The sequence below is a fragment of the Trichomonas vaginalis genome, chromosome II (assembly GCF_026262505.1).
Source record: "Trichomonas vaginalis G3 chromosome II, whole genome shotgun sequence".
Classification (NCBI taxonomy): domain Eukaryota; phylum Parabasalia; order Trichomonadida; family Trichomonadidae; genus Trichomonas; species Trichomonas vaginalis.
The window spans coordinates 2,307,102-2,324,830 of NC_067204.1; the positions used below are offsets into that span (position 1 = coordinate 2,307,102).

At 35.0% G+C, this 17,729-nt stretch overlaps 12 protein-coding genes and 4 pseudogenes across 16 annotated transcripts, besides 1 other annotated feature; 9 read left to right on the plus strand and 7 right to left on the minus strand.

Annotated features, from left to right (window-relative positions):
• Positions 1-16,573: part of a mobile genetic element that runs on past the window's edge.
• Positions 644-884, plus strand: TVAGG3_0471430 (uncharacterized protein; the record flags this gene model as incomplete). Its single annotated transcript, XM_051235511.1, has 1 exon — positions 644-884. A coding segment is annotated over one exon (241 nt), but the record flags the coding sequence as incomplete, so codon positions are not given.
• Positions 1,065-1,217, plus strand: TVAGG3_0471440 (uncharacterized protein; the record flags this gene model as incomplete). The annotated part of the gene is made up of 1 exon (XM_051235512.1): positions 1,065-1,217. One exon carries the CDS (start codon positions 1,065-1,067, stop codon positions 1,215-1,217), a length of 153 nt encoding a protein of 50 aa, XP_051093336.1.
• Positions 2,457-3,108, plus strand: TVAGG3_0471450 (annotated as a pseudogene). Its single transcript has one exon. A coding segment is annotated over exon 1 (652 nt).
• TVAGG3_0471460 lies at positions 3,222-3,595 on the minus strand (annotated as a pseudogene). Its single transcript has one exon. A coding segment is annotated over exon 1 (374 nt).
• TVAGG3_0471470 (uncharacterized protein) lies at positions 3,865-4,202 on the plus strand (the record flags this gene model as incomplete). The annotated part of the gene is made up of 1 exon (XM_051235513.1): positions 3,865-4,202. A coding segment is annotated over one exon (338 nt), but the record flags the coding sequence as incomplete, so codon positions are not given.
• Positions 4,672-5,082, plus strand: TVAGG3_0471480 (organellar and viral DNA polymerase type B; the record flags this gene model as incomplete). Its single annotated transcript, XM_051235514.1, has 1 exon — positions 4,672-5,082. The coding sequence occupies one exon, from the start codon at positions 4,672-4,674 to the stop codon at positions 5,080-5,082; it is 411 nt and encodes a 136-aa protein (XP_051093338.1).
• Positions 5,748-6,211, plus strand: TVAGG3_0471490 (organellar and viral DNA polymerase type B; the record flags this gene model as incomplete). Its single annotated transcript, XM_051235515.1, has 1 exon — positions 5,748-6,211. A coding segment is annotated over one exon (464 nt), but the record flags the coding sequence as incomplete, so codon positions are not given.
• TVAGG3_0471500 (organellar and viral DNA polymerase type B) lies at positions 6,291-6,683 on the plus strand (the record flags this gene model as incomplete). Its single annotated transcript, XM_051235516.1, has 1 exon — positions 6,291-6,683. The coding sequence occupies one exon, from the start codon at positions 6,291-6,293 to the stop codon at positions 6,681-6,683; it is 393 nt and encodes a 130-aa protein (XP_051093340.1).
• Positions 7,523-8,326, plus strand: TVAGG3_0471510 (KilA, N-terminal/APSES-type HTH, DNA-binding family; the record flags this gene model as incomplete). Its single annotated transcript, XM_051235517.1, has 1 exon — positions 7,523-8,326. One exon carries the CDS (start codon positions 7,523-7,525, stop codon positions 8,324-8,326), a length of 804 nt encoding a protein of 267 aa, XP_051093341.1.
• TVAGG3_0471520 (uncharacterized protein) lies at positions 8,739-8,834 on the plus strand (the record flags this gene model as incomplete). Its single annotated transcript, XM_051235518.1, has 1 exon — positions 8,739-8,834. The coding sequence occupies one exon, from the start codon at positions 8,739-8,741 to the stop codon at positions 8,832-8,834; it is 96 nt and encodes a 31-aa protein (XP_051093342.1).
• Positions 8,840-9,287, minus strand: TVAGG3_0471530 (annotated as a pseudogene). Its single transcript has one exon. A coding segment is annotated over exon 1 (448 nt).
• TVAGG3_0471540 (protein of unknown function, DUF4108 family) lies at positions 10,219-10,638 on the minus strand (the record flags this gene model as incomplete). The annotated part of the gene is made up of 1 exon (XM_051235519.1): positions 10,219-10,638. One exon carries the CDS (start codon positions 10,636-10,638, stop codon positions 10,219-10,221), a length of 420 nt encoding a protein of 139 aa, XP_051093343.1.
• Positions 10,675-11,909, minus strand: TVAGG3_0471550 (annotated as a pseudogene). The gene has a single exon. A coding segment is annotated over exon 1 (1,235 nt).
• On the minus strand, positions 11,939-12,610 carry TVAGG3_0471560 (uncharacterized protein; the record flags this gene model as incomplete). The annotated part of the gene is made up of 1 exon (XM_051235520.1): positions 11,939-12,610. One exon carries the CDS (start codon positions 12,608-12,610, stop codon positions 11,939-11,941), a length of 672 nt encoding a protein of 223 aa, XP_051093344.1.
• On the minus strand, positions 15,069-15,494 carry TVAGG3_0471570 (uncharacterized protein; the record flags this gene model as incomplete). The annotated part of the gene is made up of 1 exon (XM_051235521.1): positions 15,069-15,494. A coding segment is annotated over one exon (426 nt), but the record flags the coding sequence as incomplete, so codon positions are not given.
• On the minus strand, positions 15,527-15,925 carry TVAGG3_0471580 (protein of unknown function, DUF4106 family; the record flags this gene model as incomplete). The annotated part of the gene is made up of 1 exon (XM_051235522.1): positions 15,527-15,925. A coding segment is annotated over one exon (399 nt), but the record flags the coding sequence as incomplete, so codon positions are not given.
• Positions 16,574-17,729: the final 1,156 nt, after the last annotated feature.

Sequence of the window (17,729 nt, forward strand, 5' to 3'; positions counted from 1 at the left end):
ATTCTTTCTTGTTTGTCTCTTTTGACTAAATTATTAAATATATAGTCTTTCTCTAAGTCAGGGTTGTTTTTCATTTCTTCGGGGGAGTGGTTTCCCAAACCTTTTTGTTTACGGCTATTGTAAATATTTAAAACTTGTCTCATCTTTGCCATGGAGAAGTGTCTATATTTGTCGTCATATGACATTTCATTTGCTTCACCACCTTGTGGTTGGTTTAAGTCTCTTAACATTTTTATACAACCGTCAATGACACCAAGAGCAGAATGGTTTTGGTCGACAATGAAATATTGGTTTACATTTTTTGAACGCAGATAGTTTTTTACATCATCTGATTTGAAAGAACTTTCACAGTCAGATGTCAGTTTTGTTGGATGGTATTTGTCAACGAATATTGTCAAAGCAGTTTTCACATCTAAAATATTTTTGGACCATAATGGTATGGCTTCACAGTATCTTGTGTTTTGACCGACAAATATTAGCCAGTATGGTGGTCCATCTGTTCTAACTCTCGGAATGTTTTCCAAGATATCCATAAACCAAGCATTTGGTGTTGAACTAAAGATTTTTATCATGAGTGCTTTTTTTGTCGCTTTAGAAACATAGGGGTCCTTGTTTGGATTCGTCATTTTTTATCCTATAAGAAATGGGTTTATTTGGCGCATTAGCAGGAGTTGCATCCAGATTTTTGCCCGCAGTGGGAACAATAGCCAGAGGTGTATTTGGAGTTGGAAGGAAGATTTTGAGTACATTAGGTATACTTAAAGAGAAAGCACAACCTATTATACAAACTGTACAGAAAGGTTGGGATGTAGCACGAGATGCAACAAATCTTATTCCAAATCCTGAAACAAGAGGAAAAGTTCAAGGATGGATGGACAATGTAGGAAGACAAGCAGGAAACTATTATAACAAAGCAAATGACTACTATAACCAAGCAGGACACTATATGGACCAAGGTGAAAGATTCTTTAACAGAGGATATAACCATGCACAACAATGGGTAAACAATAACCAACCTCAACCGCCTCAAACGTGGGGAATGTAAAGTTTTTTACTGAGATGAAATGAACAATACAGCATTGAGACAAATGGGTTCAAGATGGATTTGTCGGCTTCCAGCAGTTACACAACGTGTTTGTCAAGTTCTTCCTATACCTCAGGAAGTTTTAGACCGACTTAAAAAACAACAACAACCAGTTGAAAACAAACCAAACTAAAATTTTTTACTGAGATGAATGACCGAAGAAGTTTGAAACGGTAGATTTGACACCACAAACAAAAAGTTCAGAACCATTGTCAAAACCTGTCAAAGAACTTACAGATGAAGAGAAAAATTCAATAATAGAAAGTGCCAGGTCTGGAAATACAAACCCTAACTACAAAGTCACTTTTCATAAAAATGGAACGGCAAGTATCTCAAAAAAGAAACAGACTCTCACAAATAAATATTGAAGTCTGAAGGAGCTTTCGAGACAACAGATGGAAAAGTTTACTTCACTGACCAACAGTTCATTATAGAACATCTCATTGACTTAGAGTCGAAATATTCTAAACTTTACAACAAACACAAAAAGTTGAAAGGAAAACAAAAACAAATGGCATATGATATTTATGAAGATGTTGACGACACAACTGTTCCTGCAAGTGAAGTAAAGTCAGAGAAACCGAAAGTGACGAAAAACCGATAGAAGAAGAAAAACCAAAAACTGAAGATAAACCAAAACCAAAGTTTAGTTTGGAAACTAAACCAAGTCAACCTTCATTAGCTGGTATGGGTTGGCGTCAAAGACTTATGGCAGCAGGCGGTTATGTAAAGTAAAGAAAAAAAATATTTTTTTATTTTTATAAAAATGCCCCCATATAGAATGGATAGAAAATCTGCTAGAATAAAAGCAGAGTTGCAAAGATATGGTTGGAGAGTTTCGAAGAATTTTAAATATAGGAAGGGAAGACCCATAAAAGTCTATGACAAATTGTCTGGTCTTCGCTACGAAATGGATTTGGAAACAGCACGTGCCAATTATCCAAACAGACTAGAGAGGTTAGAGAAGAACGTCTTATGGACATGCCTTTCGATGTGTTAAACATTGCATGAAGTAAAAATTTATTTTTTAAAAAGTGACGTTTTTTATTTTATTTGAAATGTACGCTGAGTTTGTTGGAGAAGACCGTTGGGAAACTTGTTTGTTAGATGAGAATATGAAATGGCATACCATTTTAAAACAATATATTTTACATATATTAAATGCTTCAGGTTGAAAAACAAAGAACAAAAGTAGCAGATACAAAACCGTTAGACTATATCTTTACAAATGCTGGTAGGACTATTTCAGATGAAGAAATTTCATCCCGAGTATACAGGTTTGACTATCCAATTCGTTGGCTTCAAAGTCCTTCAGATGCAAAGGCAATAGGATTTAGAAGAGTTTTGTTTTTCAAATAGAACTAACGCATTTATGTTCCGCAGTATATTTTCATGGGCAGTATAAAGGTTCTGATGGTCTAATAGACAAATTTGACGAAATGAGAATCTTTACAGTTCGTTCAGACGAAAGTCTTGAGAAAACTCTAAATGACTTTCAAACTCAAATGAACAAATATTATTGGGAATTTCAAGAAAAATACGACTCTTTACTAAATGGAACATACTATCTGAAACTAGAATATGACAAGATGAACTCCACCGTTTCATTTCAAAAGATTGAAATTAACCCTCCAAGAGATACAGAGTTTTTATTTTGGAAAGTAGACAAACGTTCTTGGGCACAATTTCTTCGGTTACTAAACCAGAACGAACCATTACCACCAGATGGTCCATTTAAATTTATACTTCCACCAGCAGATTTGACAGTTTATAGAAACGTGTTTGACCCTCAAAATGTTATGTGTCATGCAAGTTTCAGTTCAAGCAACAATAGTTTTCTATGTATTGGTAAGGACTTTTATGACTTTGCTTCTAAATTCTATGAACCACCTAGTAACAGTTTCTCTGACTTTCAAGTTTGGTTCACAACAAATGGTGTGCAACATATTATTCCATTGTACTATGACTTTTATCTCGAATTGTCTTTCATATATAACTACGGAAAAGTGCTGAAAAAGTATTGAATGTGAAGATATTAGAAAATAACATTTTTTCTAACATCGTAGAAAACTCATGAAAACAATTTATTTTTGACACTTTCACAAAAACATAAAAAAGTGCAGTTAAACGTTAAGGTTTACTGAACTGGTTGGATGTCGCCTTCACAGGTTATGTAGAATGGTTGACCCGAGAAGCGAAGGAGAGACTGAATTGCCAATTTCATATGGGTAGGGGGTTCTCCTTGTTTGGAAGTAGTATCCAAGGACGTTTGTTTAGGAACTTAACAAGAGCTTCTTTCTTTGCTTGCTTTATGTCGTCGAAAGGAGTGTTTTCTGGTATTTGAATTGGAATTCCAGTCGAAGTCTCGAGATTCAAGGCAGCCCTTCCAGAAATAGTGGTGAACTTGACCTTGGGCTTCATGACCTTGCGCAAGTAGTCTTTTACGCAGTCGTTAAGTTCAATTAGGTAAATTGCCTCGTCAAGTCTTTCTTGCATTCCGAGTCCTTCCATCCGACAGGAAAATATTTTCCCGACAACTGGAAAAAATTTTCCTTCCGACAGAAAAAATTTTTCCTTCCGACAGGAAGAACTCTTCCAGTTGTCCGTCCGTAAACCATTCAAATTTTCGAAAATTGAGAACTTTTTGGTCGAACTTCAGAAAAAGTTTTTCCTTCCAACAGAAAAAGTTTTTCCATCCGACAGGAAAAAATTTTCCTTCCGACAGGAAAAGTTCTTCCTTCCGACAGGAAAAGTTCTTCCTTCCGACAGGACACAAACGAATGTCCCACGTCCCACCAACCCAGTCCATTCCCAAACCAGAGGAACCTAAAGAACCACAACAGTCTCCTCAGCAACCTCAGTTCCAGCAAGTACCTCCGAATTTCTACCAATTTCCACCTCAAGGTTACTACCCACCACAAGGCTTCCCGAACTACCATCCTCTGCCTATGCCTTACTTCCCCAACCCTTGGATGTTCCAGCAAGCTCCACCCCAGCAATTCCAATCTCAGTCCAAATCGAAGAGAGACCAAGAGTTCGAAGAAGGTCTGAACCGTTTACGCAAAGAGTATGCCACAGCTCCAATTGAGAGAAAGTTGTTCCCGGACCAAAAATATAATTTATGTTAACATGTTAGATCTCACCTGTTTTTTCACCTCTTTTTTCACCTCGTGAATTTTCATGACTTCTTCGTAAATGTTTTGTCATGACTTCTTCGTAATGAGTGTAAAGGACCCAAAAATAATGTTTAGGGTAGAAGGTTAGATCTAACCTGTTTTCTACCCTCATTTCTACCCTCTTGAATTTGTCATGAGTTTCCTTAAGATAGAAAAAATAAAGTTAGTTTTATTTTTATTTATTTTTTTATTTTGTATGTAAGAACATATATGACAAACATTGAGTTTGAAACAGTTAAAAAGATAGACAATGACACCAAATTGGTTAGAATAGGTGATTTAAACGTAAGATACTCAAAGAAATACAACAAATATTCTTTGTCAGACATTATATCTCCATTTGGAAAGAAACCGAAGGACTGGGTTAGAAATGCTTCAACTCAGAAATTTTTGACAAGAAATCCTGAGCTTATGATATCAGTAGCATTTCATGGAACAAGAGCATATCTTATAGACAAAAGTCTTATACCAATAGTTCTGTTATGGTTAGACCTAGTTGTTGGATATAACTTCATAACATATGGTTCATTCGATACGGAACGTTGCAGTGAAGGCTTACTTTACATCGTTCAGAAACCGAAGGACTTCAATACAAAGAGATATAAGATAGGAAGAACATATAATATAACTCAAAGATATGACAGTACAGTCAATAGAGTCAAGGTTGTGTTCGTTAATGATATGAGAGCTGCTGAAACAGAACTGCTTGAAGTTTTTGAGAAAATGTATGGTGCTCCCACGAAAGGTAAAGAAACGTTTGAAGTAGATGAGATAGATAAAGCTATAAAATTATTTGACGAAGTTGCTGAAAAATACATGTAAAGCGTTTATTTTTGGTCTTTTGTGAAAGTCAGAAAATAAAGTTAGTGTCATTTTTTTGTATTTTTTTGTATGTAAGATATGATTTCAGGGATTTTTTTGACGAAGTGTCAACCTTCACTTCGTCAAAAAATAACAGTTATCTAATGAAAAAGTGTCATTTTTTTGTATTTTTTTGTATTTGACGAGAATGTCGGGTAGATGGTTAGATCTAACCTGTTTTCTCACCTGTTTTCTAACATGGTCTAAAACTCTCGAAAATCATGAAATTTACACCAAAAATATAATTTAGGGTAGATGGTTAGATCTAACCTGTTTTCTCACCTCTTTTCTACCCTCTTGAATTTTCATGACTTCTTCGTAAATGTTTTGTCAAGACTTCATCGTAATGAGTGTAAAGGACCCAAAAATATAATTTAGGTGAAGAAGTGAGATCTCACCTGTTTTTTCACCTGTTTTCTACCCTCTTGAATTTTCATGACTTCTTCGTAAATGTTTTGTCAAGACTTCTTCGTAATGAGTGTAAAGGACCCAAAAATAATGTTTAGGGTAGATGGTTAGATCTAACCTCATTTCTACCCTCATGAATTTTCATGAATTTTCCCGAAATAAAAAATAAAGTTAGTTTTATTTTTTTTTATTTTTTTATTTTGTATAAAAGAACAGAAATGTCAACAATCGGCACAACAACAATTCAAACAACAGCACCAAACTCTTTAGTCATGAATCCAACATCTATGTTAGTAGAAATGAAAAGCTTCATTCCTTCTTCATATACTTTTGAAACAGAAATCCAGAAGATAAAGCAAGAACTTTTAACATGTAATTTAGACTGTAGTGCGAAAGATGAAACAAATGAACAGTATCTTTATGAAATGCAGGACCTCATCGACCATTTACCCAAATTGCCTGAAATCCAACAACAAAAACTCACTATTCCTGAATTCGACGAAATTGAAGTCAAAGCAACTGACTCAGTAGAAATAAAGAAGTTCATACGAAAGGTAAACTATGAGTTTCTAGGATTTCATTGCAACCATAAGGTTATGGACAAAGATTGCGACATGGTATATAAGAACATCTCTGACATATATAAATCTGAAGAATTTAAGACCTACGACAACTTTGTTTCGTTAGTTGCTGAATGTGTTTGGGAAATAAGAGATAAAGATAGAAGAGGCAAAGTATGGAACAAACAAATAAGACCCGCTATGTTTGAGATGAAGAGAGCAATTGACGCTTTAGTTGTTTTAGCTGGTTTTATTTCAATGTATAACGCAAAAATGAACCCGCAATGTTCTAAATGTAAAGCAGCAATGAGGAAATATAACTACTCCGTCAAAGAGATAGAACGTATGAGAAACGACTATGCAGACTTAAAGAAAGAAGCAGAAAAACCAGCAGAAGATAAAATGGACATGTTAGAATTTCTGAACAAAAACTATCCAACTGCTGACGATTTCCTTCTATCTGATGTCAAGAAGAAATATAAAGAGACTTTCGGCATAGTTAAAACATTCGATGTACTAAAAGAAGAAATAGAAGCTACAAAACTGTTTAAAGTCTCACGAATTCATAACGTTTACCATGTAAAACGCTTATAAAATAACTGGGGTAGAAAAGAGGGTAGAAAACAGGTTTAGATCTAACCTTCTACCCTAAACATTATTTTTGCTGAATTCAGCAACAAAATTCTGAGTAAAATAATTTTTAGGGCATGTGTCAAACCGTTGAGTTTTCACAAAATTTAAAAAATAACGTTTACCATGTAAAACGCTTATAAAATAACTGGGGTAGAAATGAGGGTAGAAATGAGGTTAGATCTAACCTTCTACCCTAAACATTATTTTTGTCTGATTTACGCTCATTACGATGAAGAAGTCTTGACAAAACATATACGTTCATGTTTGACAAAACATTTACGAAGAAGTCTTGACAAAACATATACGTTCATTACGATGAAGAAGTCTTGACAAAACATTTACGAAGAAGTCTTGACAAAACATGTACGAAGAAGTCTTGACAAAACATGTACGATGAAATCATGAAAATTCATGAGGTGAGAAAAGAGGTGAGAAAACAGGTGAGATCTAACCTTCTACCCTAAACATTATTTTTGCTGAATTCAGCAACAAAATTCTGAGTAAAATGGCATATGCTTGCTTCCCTCGGAAAACCGAGAGAAGAGATTCCGTACGAAAACAGTGAAGAACAGCGAGTAGGTAAAAAACCTTAGTCGCCAAAACTCTATGAAAACAGTGAAGCACAGCGAGTAGGTAAGAAACCTTAGTCGCCAAAACTCTATGAAAACAGTGAAGAACAGCGAGTAGGTAAGAAACCTTAGTCGCCAAAACTCTATGAAAATCATGAGTTTCCTTAAGACAGAAAAAATAAAGTTAGTTTTATTTTTATTTATTTTTTTATTTTGTATGTAAAGACAGATATGTCAACAACAGAGAACACAACAACTGCTATCGTTCATGAAGCCATAAATGAAGAATATGAGTACATACAGTTTAACAAACAACTCCGTCTCATTCGTTCGGTCAAAGACGATATGTACCAAATGCAAAGTATTTTGACAGCATGTTTTGCTCCAGATACCAAACATACAGACGATTGGTTCAAAAACCAAAGCACACAAGAACTTTTGAGCGAAGCACAGCGAGACCGACTTTTATCTGGGTCGCCTAAAACTCATGAAAATCGTAAAAATTTGCCAAATGGTTTGAGAGGTTGGTATGTACATAGACTTCTTGTAAATGCTGTTGCAATGTGGGCTTCGCCTCGTTATGCTTGGAATATTTACAGACTTCTTGACGAAATTCATAGACAAGAACGTGAAGAGATGGAAAACAAGCTTGAAGCAAAAGACAAAAGCATTCAGAAAAGAATACCACGTTCGGTACCAAAAGGAAAGGAAAAGAACTATAAGTATATGATTTATACTGAAGAGTTGGAAAATGAAGAAGACAGAGATATGGTTATGTTGCATTTAGTCAGAAGAAACAACAAAAGCTTTTACGACCTTGCTAAGATTTACAAATCTGACAGAAATTGGTTCTATCGCGAAAACTTACCGATTTCAATGACCCCAAATGAAGATGTGAAACAAATAGTTCAAGATACGTTACCTCAAACACACTATGATATGAAAGGTTGTACAATACTTACCTTCAAAGAAGATTTGCCATTGTTAAAGGAAAAAATAACAGAGTATTTTGACAACTTCAAACAAGTAGAGTAAATTGCACTCTTTATTTTTACGCTTGACTTCAGATGGCTCAAGTAGCTCAATTAGGTAAATTGCCTCGTCAAATCCTTCTGGCATTCCGAGTCCTTCCATCCGACAGGAAAAATTTTTCCTTCCGACAGGAAAAAATTTTCATTCCGACAGGAAGAACTCTTCCATCCGACAGGAAAAAATTTTCCTTCCGACAGGAAGAACTCTTCCATCCGACAGGAAAAAATTTTCCTTCCGACAGGAAAAATTTTTCCAGTTGTTCGTCCGTAAACCATTCAAATTTTCGAAAATTGAGAACTTTTTGGTCGAACTTCAGAAAAAAATTTTCCATCCGACAGGAAAAAATTTTCCTTCCGACAGGAAGAACTCTTCCATCCGACAGGAAAAATTTTTCCTTCCGACAGGACACAAACGGATGACTGACGTTCCTCTTCCTGAATGCCTTCCAAAGCCAGAAGAACCGACAGCCCCAGCACCACAACAGACTTACTTACTAAGACTAAACACTTAGATTTTTCAAGCTTGACTTTTTACAATTTGAACTTTGTTCGCATAGATATGAATTCTGAAAGAAGTATGAGGGTCTTGTATGACTTTGTACTTCTCCCATAGTTCATGTCTGTCAAACTTACCTGCCATGGACTCTTTCATAAGTTCCATGAAATCGTCTTCGGACAATCCGGGGAAAAGTACAATGTCAGTAAGTATTCTCTTTACATCCTTACTTAAACTCTTTGCTGTCTGTACACATATTACGACTGAGATGTTAAAGTGTCTGAGCTTCTTAAGAATTCGACACATATCTTGTTCTCTATTCTTAAGCAAAGGATGAGAAGCAAAGTCATCTAAGATAAGAAGACACCTATGAGGGTATTCTTCCAATCGTAAGATTGCAATTTCTTCGAAATGTATTCTATCTCTTTCTGTTTGTTTCTGAAGTGTTCTTCTCTAATATTCTCTGCATTTCCTCATTTGGGTCTTTGAACTTAGAATTTATATACTCATTTATAGCATTATACTTCAAAACTCTTCTTTGGTACTTCTTTATCCAATCTAACAACTCAGTATCCTTTATACATACTAACTTAGACTTCTTTATAATATCTTGAACGAATTGACGGTTTTGGTCAAATTAACCAGAAGTACTACAAATAACAACTAACTCATAGAATGGGTTTCTTCTCATCTAGTTCTTGTTGTTGTGCAGCCATTTTAAGATAAGTGAAAGTCTTACCCGACCCAGGTGGTGCAATTAGACCTGTTATAACCATTCTGAGCAAATAAGAACTTGTCATGTATAGGTTTTATCTGAGCATTTTCTAACTTCCTCTTGTTCTTGTTTAAAACATTCTCAAATTTTTTGTCAATGTCAGCAAACTTTTTTTCTAACATATTTTTAGAAAAATTAAAATTTTTATCTTTTAGAAAATGTCTAGCGATTTCGCTATCTATATTCGAGACAAGCTTTTCGACAGCAAAACATCTGTCGACCATAAAATCTTACATAGTGTAAACAAGAAAGGGAATTTGTTCTAAAGTTCTGTTTCTGGGAATATGACAAGAACCATAAAACATTAAGCAGAGCAGTCTTAAAATTTGTCAATGACAGACTTGTTGACAGAGATGACGCCTCTTGGAGAGATGAAGTCCAACAAAACTTCTTAGAATGCAAAAGAAACACATGCGCTGTTCTTGAAGATGAAATAGAAAACAGAATAGAGAGCTATTAAAGGACAAAGAACTTTTACATAAATATAGTTGCGCCAAATTTGACATAACTCCACCAGAAAAGAAGAAGAAAGAAAGAAAGAAAAAGAAAGTAGAAGAAGAGAAGAAAGAACCTGAACCAGTTCCAGAGAAAAAGAAATTTGACATGTAAAAATAAAATTTTATTTTTAGAACATTTCTGGGTCAATGTCAATGTTCTCTTCCTCTTTAGGAGCAAACACTGGCTTAGACTCTAAAATCTTTTTACCCAATTTACCTTGAACTTCTACAACTTTAGACTCATAATATTCATAGTCGTCTGCTTTCTTTGGTTCATAAGGTATAACAAGTTTGTATGCTTTGCCTTCTTTAAGGTTTGAAAACCTTCTGTCAAAACTTTCTTTGACTGCTAACAAACCTTCTATGTCTAAGTCTTCAAATTTCGCACCATTTTTAGTCACAATAGCAAACTTAACTGGTTCGATGTTCCAAACTTTGCTGAATGAAGACTTTTCAAAATGGTAGAAGTAAACATTCAAATATGTGAATGGGTCTAGTTCTTCTTTAAGTCCTGACATGTACTTGTTTACTGAGATGAATTTTGCCATCTTTTCTATCGGATAAAAAAATATTTTTTTTAAAATTTACTCATAAAAATTTTTCTTTGTATATACACCATTCTGTACGTCTAAAAGACTTTTGACATTTGCCAAGAATGTTCGTTTCGACGCTGTCATATAACCATATTCTTGACAATATTGTTTATACGAATCGTACAATGACCTTTCATCTAATGACACAAAGTCAGTTTCATCTATGAACAGTTCATATACACTCTTGTTTGCTTCTAACAATGTTTGTCTCTCTTCGGTATGTGGAATTTGTCTTGGATTGAACTTTGAAATATCTAATGTCATAAAATATGAGAACAAGTGGTTGTAAAAGTCAGATGTCAAAGTTTCTGCTAAGTCGTCAAAATATTCTGTATCTTGCATATGAGAATCTGACGTTCTGACAACTACATATCTTCTGTCAGAACTTTCTAACTTCATCGGAACAGCAATGTTTGAAACCATAATGAAGTTTGCAAATTTTCACAAACTCTTTGGTCTTTATATTTTCTTTCAACAACTCCAACTTTGTCTGTTATAAGACTCTTCAAAGCATCTGAGTTTAAAACTTTTGTTGTATCTATACTTTTGAAGTTCATTGCAAACTATAAGTTTCATATTCTCTATTGAGAGTTAAACTTGCCACAGATGTTTTCTAAGTTTGTCATATTCGGGATTCGAATAGCCTCTAACAGTTTGCACAAAATATCTGTAAAGAATGTGTTCTTACCAGTTCCTTGTTTTCCAATTATAATGAGAGCAGTTTCATTTTTAGCACTTGGATGTTGTAAGATGTTTTGCAAACCAACATAAGATATACTCATAAACCTTTTCGTTTCCATTGCATATAATTTCTTTGACATGGTCTAACCAAGCTTCTATAATATTTTCTTTCCATTCTACTTGTTCGTATTTATATCCAGTGAAGATAGAATAGAAGTTTGGAGAAGGTGTATAGAACTTTATACCTCGAACTGAAAAATCTTCTAACTTTGACAATAAGATATCCCAAGCATCTAACATCTTCATGCCAACTTGTACGACTTTTATTTTCTTAAGTTTCTGTCTACATTCTTGTTCTGAAACTATTGTTGCTTTGGTTTGTTAAAGACTACATCCCATTCTTTCATAACATAACATTCTGGGGCAGAGTCGACATAAATGACTAAACGTTTCAAATTCTCGACTGCTTTGTTATAGTCTCGAAATGGACACATATTTCTGAATGCTTGGAAGTCATAAAAATCTGAAACATCTATTCTGTACATTTTTATAAAAATAAAAAAAAATATTTTTTTTATTCTTGACTTTGTTGTTGCATTTGTTGTTCTTGAGCTATTTGTTGTTGAAGTTGTTCTTGTAATACAATACTTTCACCAGTTGCATCTTCCAATTCGAAACTTTCTGCCGTCATTGACAAATACATAGGACATAAAAGTTTTACAGGAACAAAGTTTGCGTCAACTAATGTCAACGTTATACTTGCCAAAGTGTTTGAGTTCACTAAGGTTGAAAATTCTGCATTCGAATGAACAATAGGCAAACCAGCAGAGAAAGTATTGTTTATACGCATAAGTATCTTTTGGTCATAATAGTTTCTGTCGACATTCGAATAACACTTTGAACCTAAGTTTGAAACAATATATAAGATTGGTGTGCTTAATGTCAATGGAATAGACATTCCTTGTATGACACCTTTTCCTGTTATAGGAAACTGTTGGTAGTAAAAACCAGAAATAAGTTTTGTATTATAGCTCATATCGTTTATAGTAAACTCAGTCGGACATCCAAACATAATGAAACCTGCTCTAGTTGCAGCACATGTTACACCCGTACTTAAAGTATTAAATAAGTCAACAAAACCTGTTGGTGGTATATCTGAGTAAGTATCTTCAAAGGAGTATTTTTTACCATTCACAACAATAAAGTCTTCTGGTGTCAAAAGAGCAAAACAGGCTTTAGTCGTCATTGTGTTTAAGGTTAGTTTACAATACCGTCCTTGAGGACTTTGTAAGTTTGTTGTTATAGAATTATATGACTCAGGGTTTTTAGTCGTAATAGTATAAACCATTATATCTTCTGCCATTTATATATATTAAAAGTTTTTCTGAAAGTGGAGAAGAACTTCATCTAAACTTTCACATGGCGTTTCTTGAAGTTCTCTGTCTAAGAAGTTCAAATATTTTGTAAAGACATAGAACTTTCCTTTGTCTACACGAACAAACAAAACAGGGTCTTTCATATCGTTCAAAAGTGTGTAAAGTCCTTTACATGAAATAAAGTCTATATTATTTTTCTTCAAACATCTTTCAAGAAGTTTTGACATTTTTACTTAGCAAATAAATTTTAATGAAAATGTTGTGGTCGTCAAATATTTTTATGACGTCTGGGAAACTATACTTTAAGTTCAACGTTTCACCTCCTTTCATAACGTATATCTTGTCAATGACATTATATGAAACACCACAGCAACTAATGTCGGGTTCTATTTCTTTGATGTTTATATCGTCTGCCTCTGTCAAAAGTTTCAATAGTTCTTTCAAAGACTTCATGAGGTGCAATGACATATGAGTTCACTTTTACAGGTTGTGTTCGACCAAGTTTAACATTATACTAAAGCTTGACAAATCTTCTCCTGAGTTTGAAGTTTGTCTTTCAGTTGTTGGTAGTCGTTTCGAATATCTGCAACAGAACTTAAGTCTCTGCTAACTTCAGGATATGTTGGTTGTCTTTTACAGAACAATTGTTATACCATCTTCGTCTTCGTATGGTTTCCCCACTTCAACATCTCTGTCTTTGACATTGACAATAACACTTTGACTGTTTGTTTGAGTTGGTGAATTTAACTTCACATCTGCCACCGCCATTAAACCTTTTGAAACACTTACGCTTCTATTTTTTCGGAAATGACATTTTACTTAGAATAAAAAGATGGACGTATTCGGATATCTCTTCGAATTGAAGCAGAACAAAGTTTATACTCACAAACAATACAAATACATTGACAGAATAGTTCTTTATACAAACAATGGTAAATGTTATAGAATAGCAGTCTTTGCTGAACCAAAATATTTCCATAAAGCAAAGAAAGTTGGTTATAACTGAAATGGTGAAAGTTCTTGAAGCAGACAAAAAATATAACTTCAAAACTTACAGATATTTCTAAAGGTAAGTTTATCTTACAATATTATGTCAAAACTGGCGTACTGTCAATATTTGACGGAGAGAAGTCAGTTCAAGAACAACTTACTGACCTGCTGCCAAAATCTGCTCGATTGGAAGCTGTCGTTATGCCAATCTGAGGAGCCCCAGCAGGTTTCATCGAACGAATCTTCAAAAGAGCATCTTCCGTGAAAAGTGCTATTGGTTTTGTAAACTTCTTTGCTCTCAGTTCATCTGGACCGTCTCTGTCACCAGTATATTGTATTTGTACAGTACCAACAGTTGAAATACCACCCATAAAGTCTTCTGAGTCAGCAAATGGAATGCCAAGCCAAAAGTTTGAACGTCTCCATTTGTATATTGAGTTTTTTTGACCTCCTGTATGAGTCCATACTTTCACATATGGCATAATAGAACTTTGCATTTTCAGGGTTAATGGTTGTTGTGAAGTTGTTGTTAAATTCATAGCATCTAATGTCAAGTTGTATGACCTCATATCCTCAACTGTAGAATATTCTTCTCTTGGATAATATTTTGCCATCTATGTTTATATGATATTTAATACCGGGGTTAGAAACAAGAATAGTCATTTATAGTTCGTCTGAACAGTACAAACATAGTATCTGCATGTTTCATTGCAGTTGTTAAAGCAATATCTGTTCTTGCACCTGGGTCAGCACTTTTGGTTTCCAACTTCACCTGCAAAGTCTTGACAGATATTTGGTGTATAGGGAACATAAGTGGAACTGCAATTATATTTGGCAGCTAAAGCATTTGAAATATCTGGGTCCAACATATAGACTGCAAGTCTGCTTTCTATTCTCTTGCATTCAAACTTTTCGCATGAACTTAACTGGGTCCCAAGCAGTTCCAGCAGCATTGAAATAATAGTTTACTTCATTGTTGAAGTTTGAGAAACCAAAGTCTAAGTCAACTTTGTTTTTGCAAAAGTCGGCGAATGACATTTTATTTGTTCCCACTACTTCTGTAAGAGTGAATGGGTCTTGTGTTGGTGCAATGACTAAGTTATTTTTGCTTGGAGTAAGTTCGATAGAAATTTTTCCTGCCCAGTTTGGCAAGTATCTTAAAAACCTGAAGATGAGGAAAGATGACAAAGGAACTCTAAGTTTCAGTTTTACTTTGGTTACTGCTGCTGCAGTTTGTCCAGAAAGGTCAACATAAACTCCTGGAACGTTAGGGTCAAGTCTTCTTATTTTCTCAATATTTGCATACTGGTCTGTTTGTTCTCTAGCTTGTGGTTGTACTGAGTTTCTCAAAGCGAACCATTCATAGTTTGCCCATGTTACTGTTTGAACTAAGTCAGAGTTAGAATATATCTTATATCCCATGAAAACTTCTGGAGCATATTGGTATCCGACATAGAAAATTCCATTGCAACCTTTCTTGTCAGACAACTTGGCAGAAGGTTTTATTTCAATGTCTTGTTCCACGTATAAGAATGAGTTGTCAATAGAAATAATATGAAACCTGTCGCAAGCAATATCTACTGTTGTTGAAGAACCTTCTCCAAACTCACCTACGTTTCCATAAGAAACAGCAGTTGTATATTCGTAAGTTCCAGGAACTATTTCTGACCTTCTAATGGCATTGTCGCATTCGTTATACCATTCGGAAACATTTCCGTTCATGGCATCCAAAACTGTTGGCGTTATATTCTGAGCGGCGTACATTTCATATGGGTAAAAATATAGAATAGTTGGATTTATGTGTCATAATAGAACCCACTCGGACCAAGCTTTACTTTCTTCCTGACTGAGTTTTTAACTCTTCTTTTTCCTTCATTGCCACTACTTTCACTAGATGAAGTTACTTCTTCACTACTTTCACTTTGTTCTACTCTTCTCTTCTTCTTTGGTGTCGCTTTTGGTAACTTGCCCTCTGCTTCAAGTTGTTGCATCTTTGCCTCATGTTCACCTAGTATGTTGTAAATTTCCCATGTCCTTTTTGCCTTTGGGCTCTGGTCGCCCATCTCAGGTAACCTATATCCTAGAAAGATTTTGTCATAGTTTGTATTTGAGTCTTCGCGTATTGTTTGCATGACTCTTTCCTGAGTTTCCGGTTCAAGCTCTTCAAATATAGCTTGTCCATATGGAATAAGCTCGTTTCCAAATATATGTTTTTGTAGCCATTCTGGTTTTCTTTCCATGTTACCAATAATATCTTTTGTGAATGGGAAAGCTTTTACCCAACGTTTCAGGCTTGCGTCATTTATTTCTGTAGTTGGTTTTATTTTGTCAAGGAACATGTTTTTCAATACTAACATTTCATTTGGTACTGTCCATTTGAGTTTTCTTAAATATTCATCCCTTCTCAGTTCATTGTCTGCAAAGTAAGTTTTTATGACATTTTGTAAACTTTCGTTTGCAAGGTCATGTACAATAGGTTCTCTTCCTTCTATCTCCCTAACTTTCTTTCTAAACTCTTCACCAAATATACCATCTCTATGGTTCTGTGTAGTTCTTTGAGATAAATGTTCTAGAACGTCAGGTGTTATATTTCCATCAGCCATGTTCATTTCATACTGGTCCAAAATATCTGCATGTTTCATATCTTTCAATGGCATTAAAGCCGCGCTGAAAATACCAGCTATATCTGGTTCACCATTCACTTCCATTGCGTCTACAACTTCTTGGAATTGTGGTTGTAAGTTTATGAACCACCTATCCGGATTAGCTTTATGACCCCATCTCATTGTAGTTCCATAGTCTGCAGAAACAAAAGTAGGTTTGTTTCCATATTGGTTAGGTTCTGAATGAACTTTAAACAATGTTTCATTTCTATATGTTTTGTTGAAATTTAACCTTTTATTTTCACCGAGTTCAGCCAAAGATTGAACGTTATATGGTCGTAAGTAAAAAGGATTGTTGTATTTGCGTACATTTTCTTTCAGTACTTCCATTCTATGCTGAATATTTTCATCTGATGTTGGAGTCTTTTGTATGTCGGCGAACATTTTTCGATATTCTTCTACTATGTCAGCTGAATTTTTCTTAGACTCTTGGAAAGATTCCATATTCTCCGCATACTCTTGTTGAGGGTCAAGATTTTTCGGCTGTTCCAAATCTTCATCTAGTTCTGTGAAGTTAGTTTCCAAAGGAGGGACTTGTTTGTTTCCTTCAGGCTCTTCTAGCTGTTGTTGCTGAACTATTTCTTCCATGTCTGGTTGTATCTGAACTTCTTCCTGTGGAGTTTCTTGTACCTCATCTGCTGGCATTTCATATATTCCGAGACCGTTTTTAACAAGTTCCCTATTTAAGCCATCCGCATTCATAACCCTTTCTTCTTTCGTTCCGTCTCTATTTTTTACGCGTTTCATGAAGATAGTTGAATTATCATTTATCTCTGACACCAAATATCTCGGAGTAAATTCAGTCATGTCATTTGGATGATATGCTATTAAATCATATCCCTTAGCGAGCTTGTATTTTCCAGGTTTGAAATTATATCCCATTTGGTGCTGAACCATAAAGCTAAATAGGTTCGGGTCAGTATTTCCTTCCTTGAACTTTCTAATAGCTTCTTTATATCTGTCACTAAAGTCAAGAGTATCTGGGTAACCATAGTCTTCCTTAAGCATTTTTAAGAATTCTTGGTTTCCTTGTTCTCTACTTCTTTTATGTCCTTGCTCTGTTTGTGTGTGCAGTGTTTTGAACTGTTGGTTGTGGTGCAGTGTTTTGAACTGTTGGTTGTGGTGCAGTGTTTTGAACTGTTGGTTGTGGTGCTGGATTTTGAACTGTTGGTTGTGGTGCAGTGTTTTGAACTGTTGGTTGTTGTGTTGGTTGTTGTGTTGGTTTTGGTGCATGCCTGTGTCTGTGTCCATGTGACGATGTAAATGTTTTAGGTAGTCCTGGTGCAGGTGCTTCTCTTGGAGGGTTTGGTGGTATATAAGTTCCACCAGCTGGCAC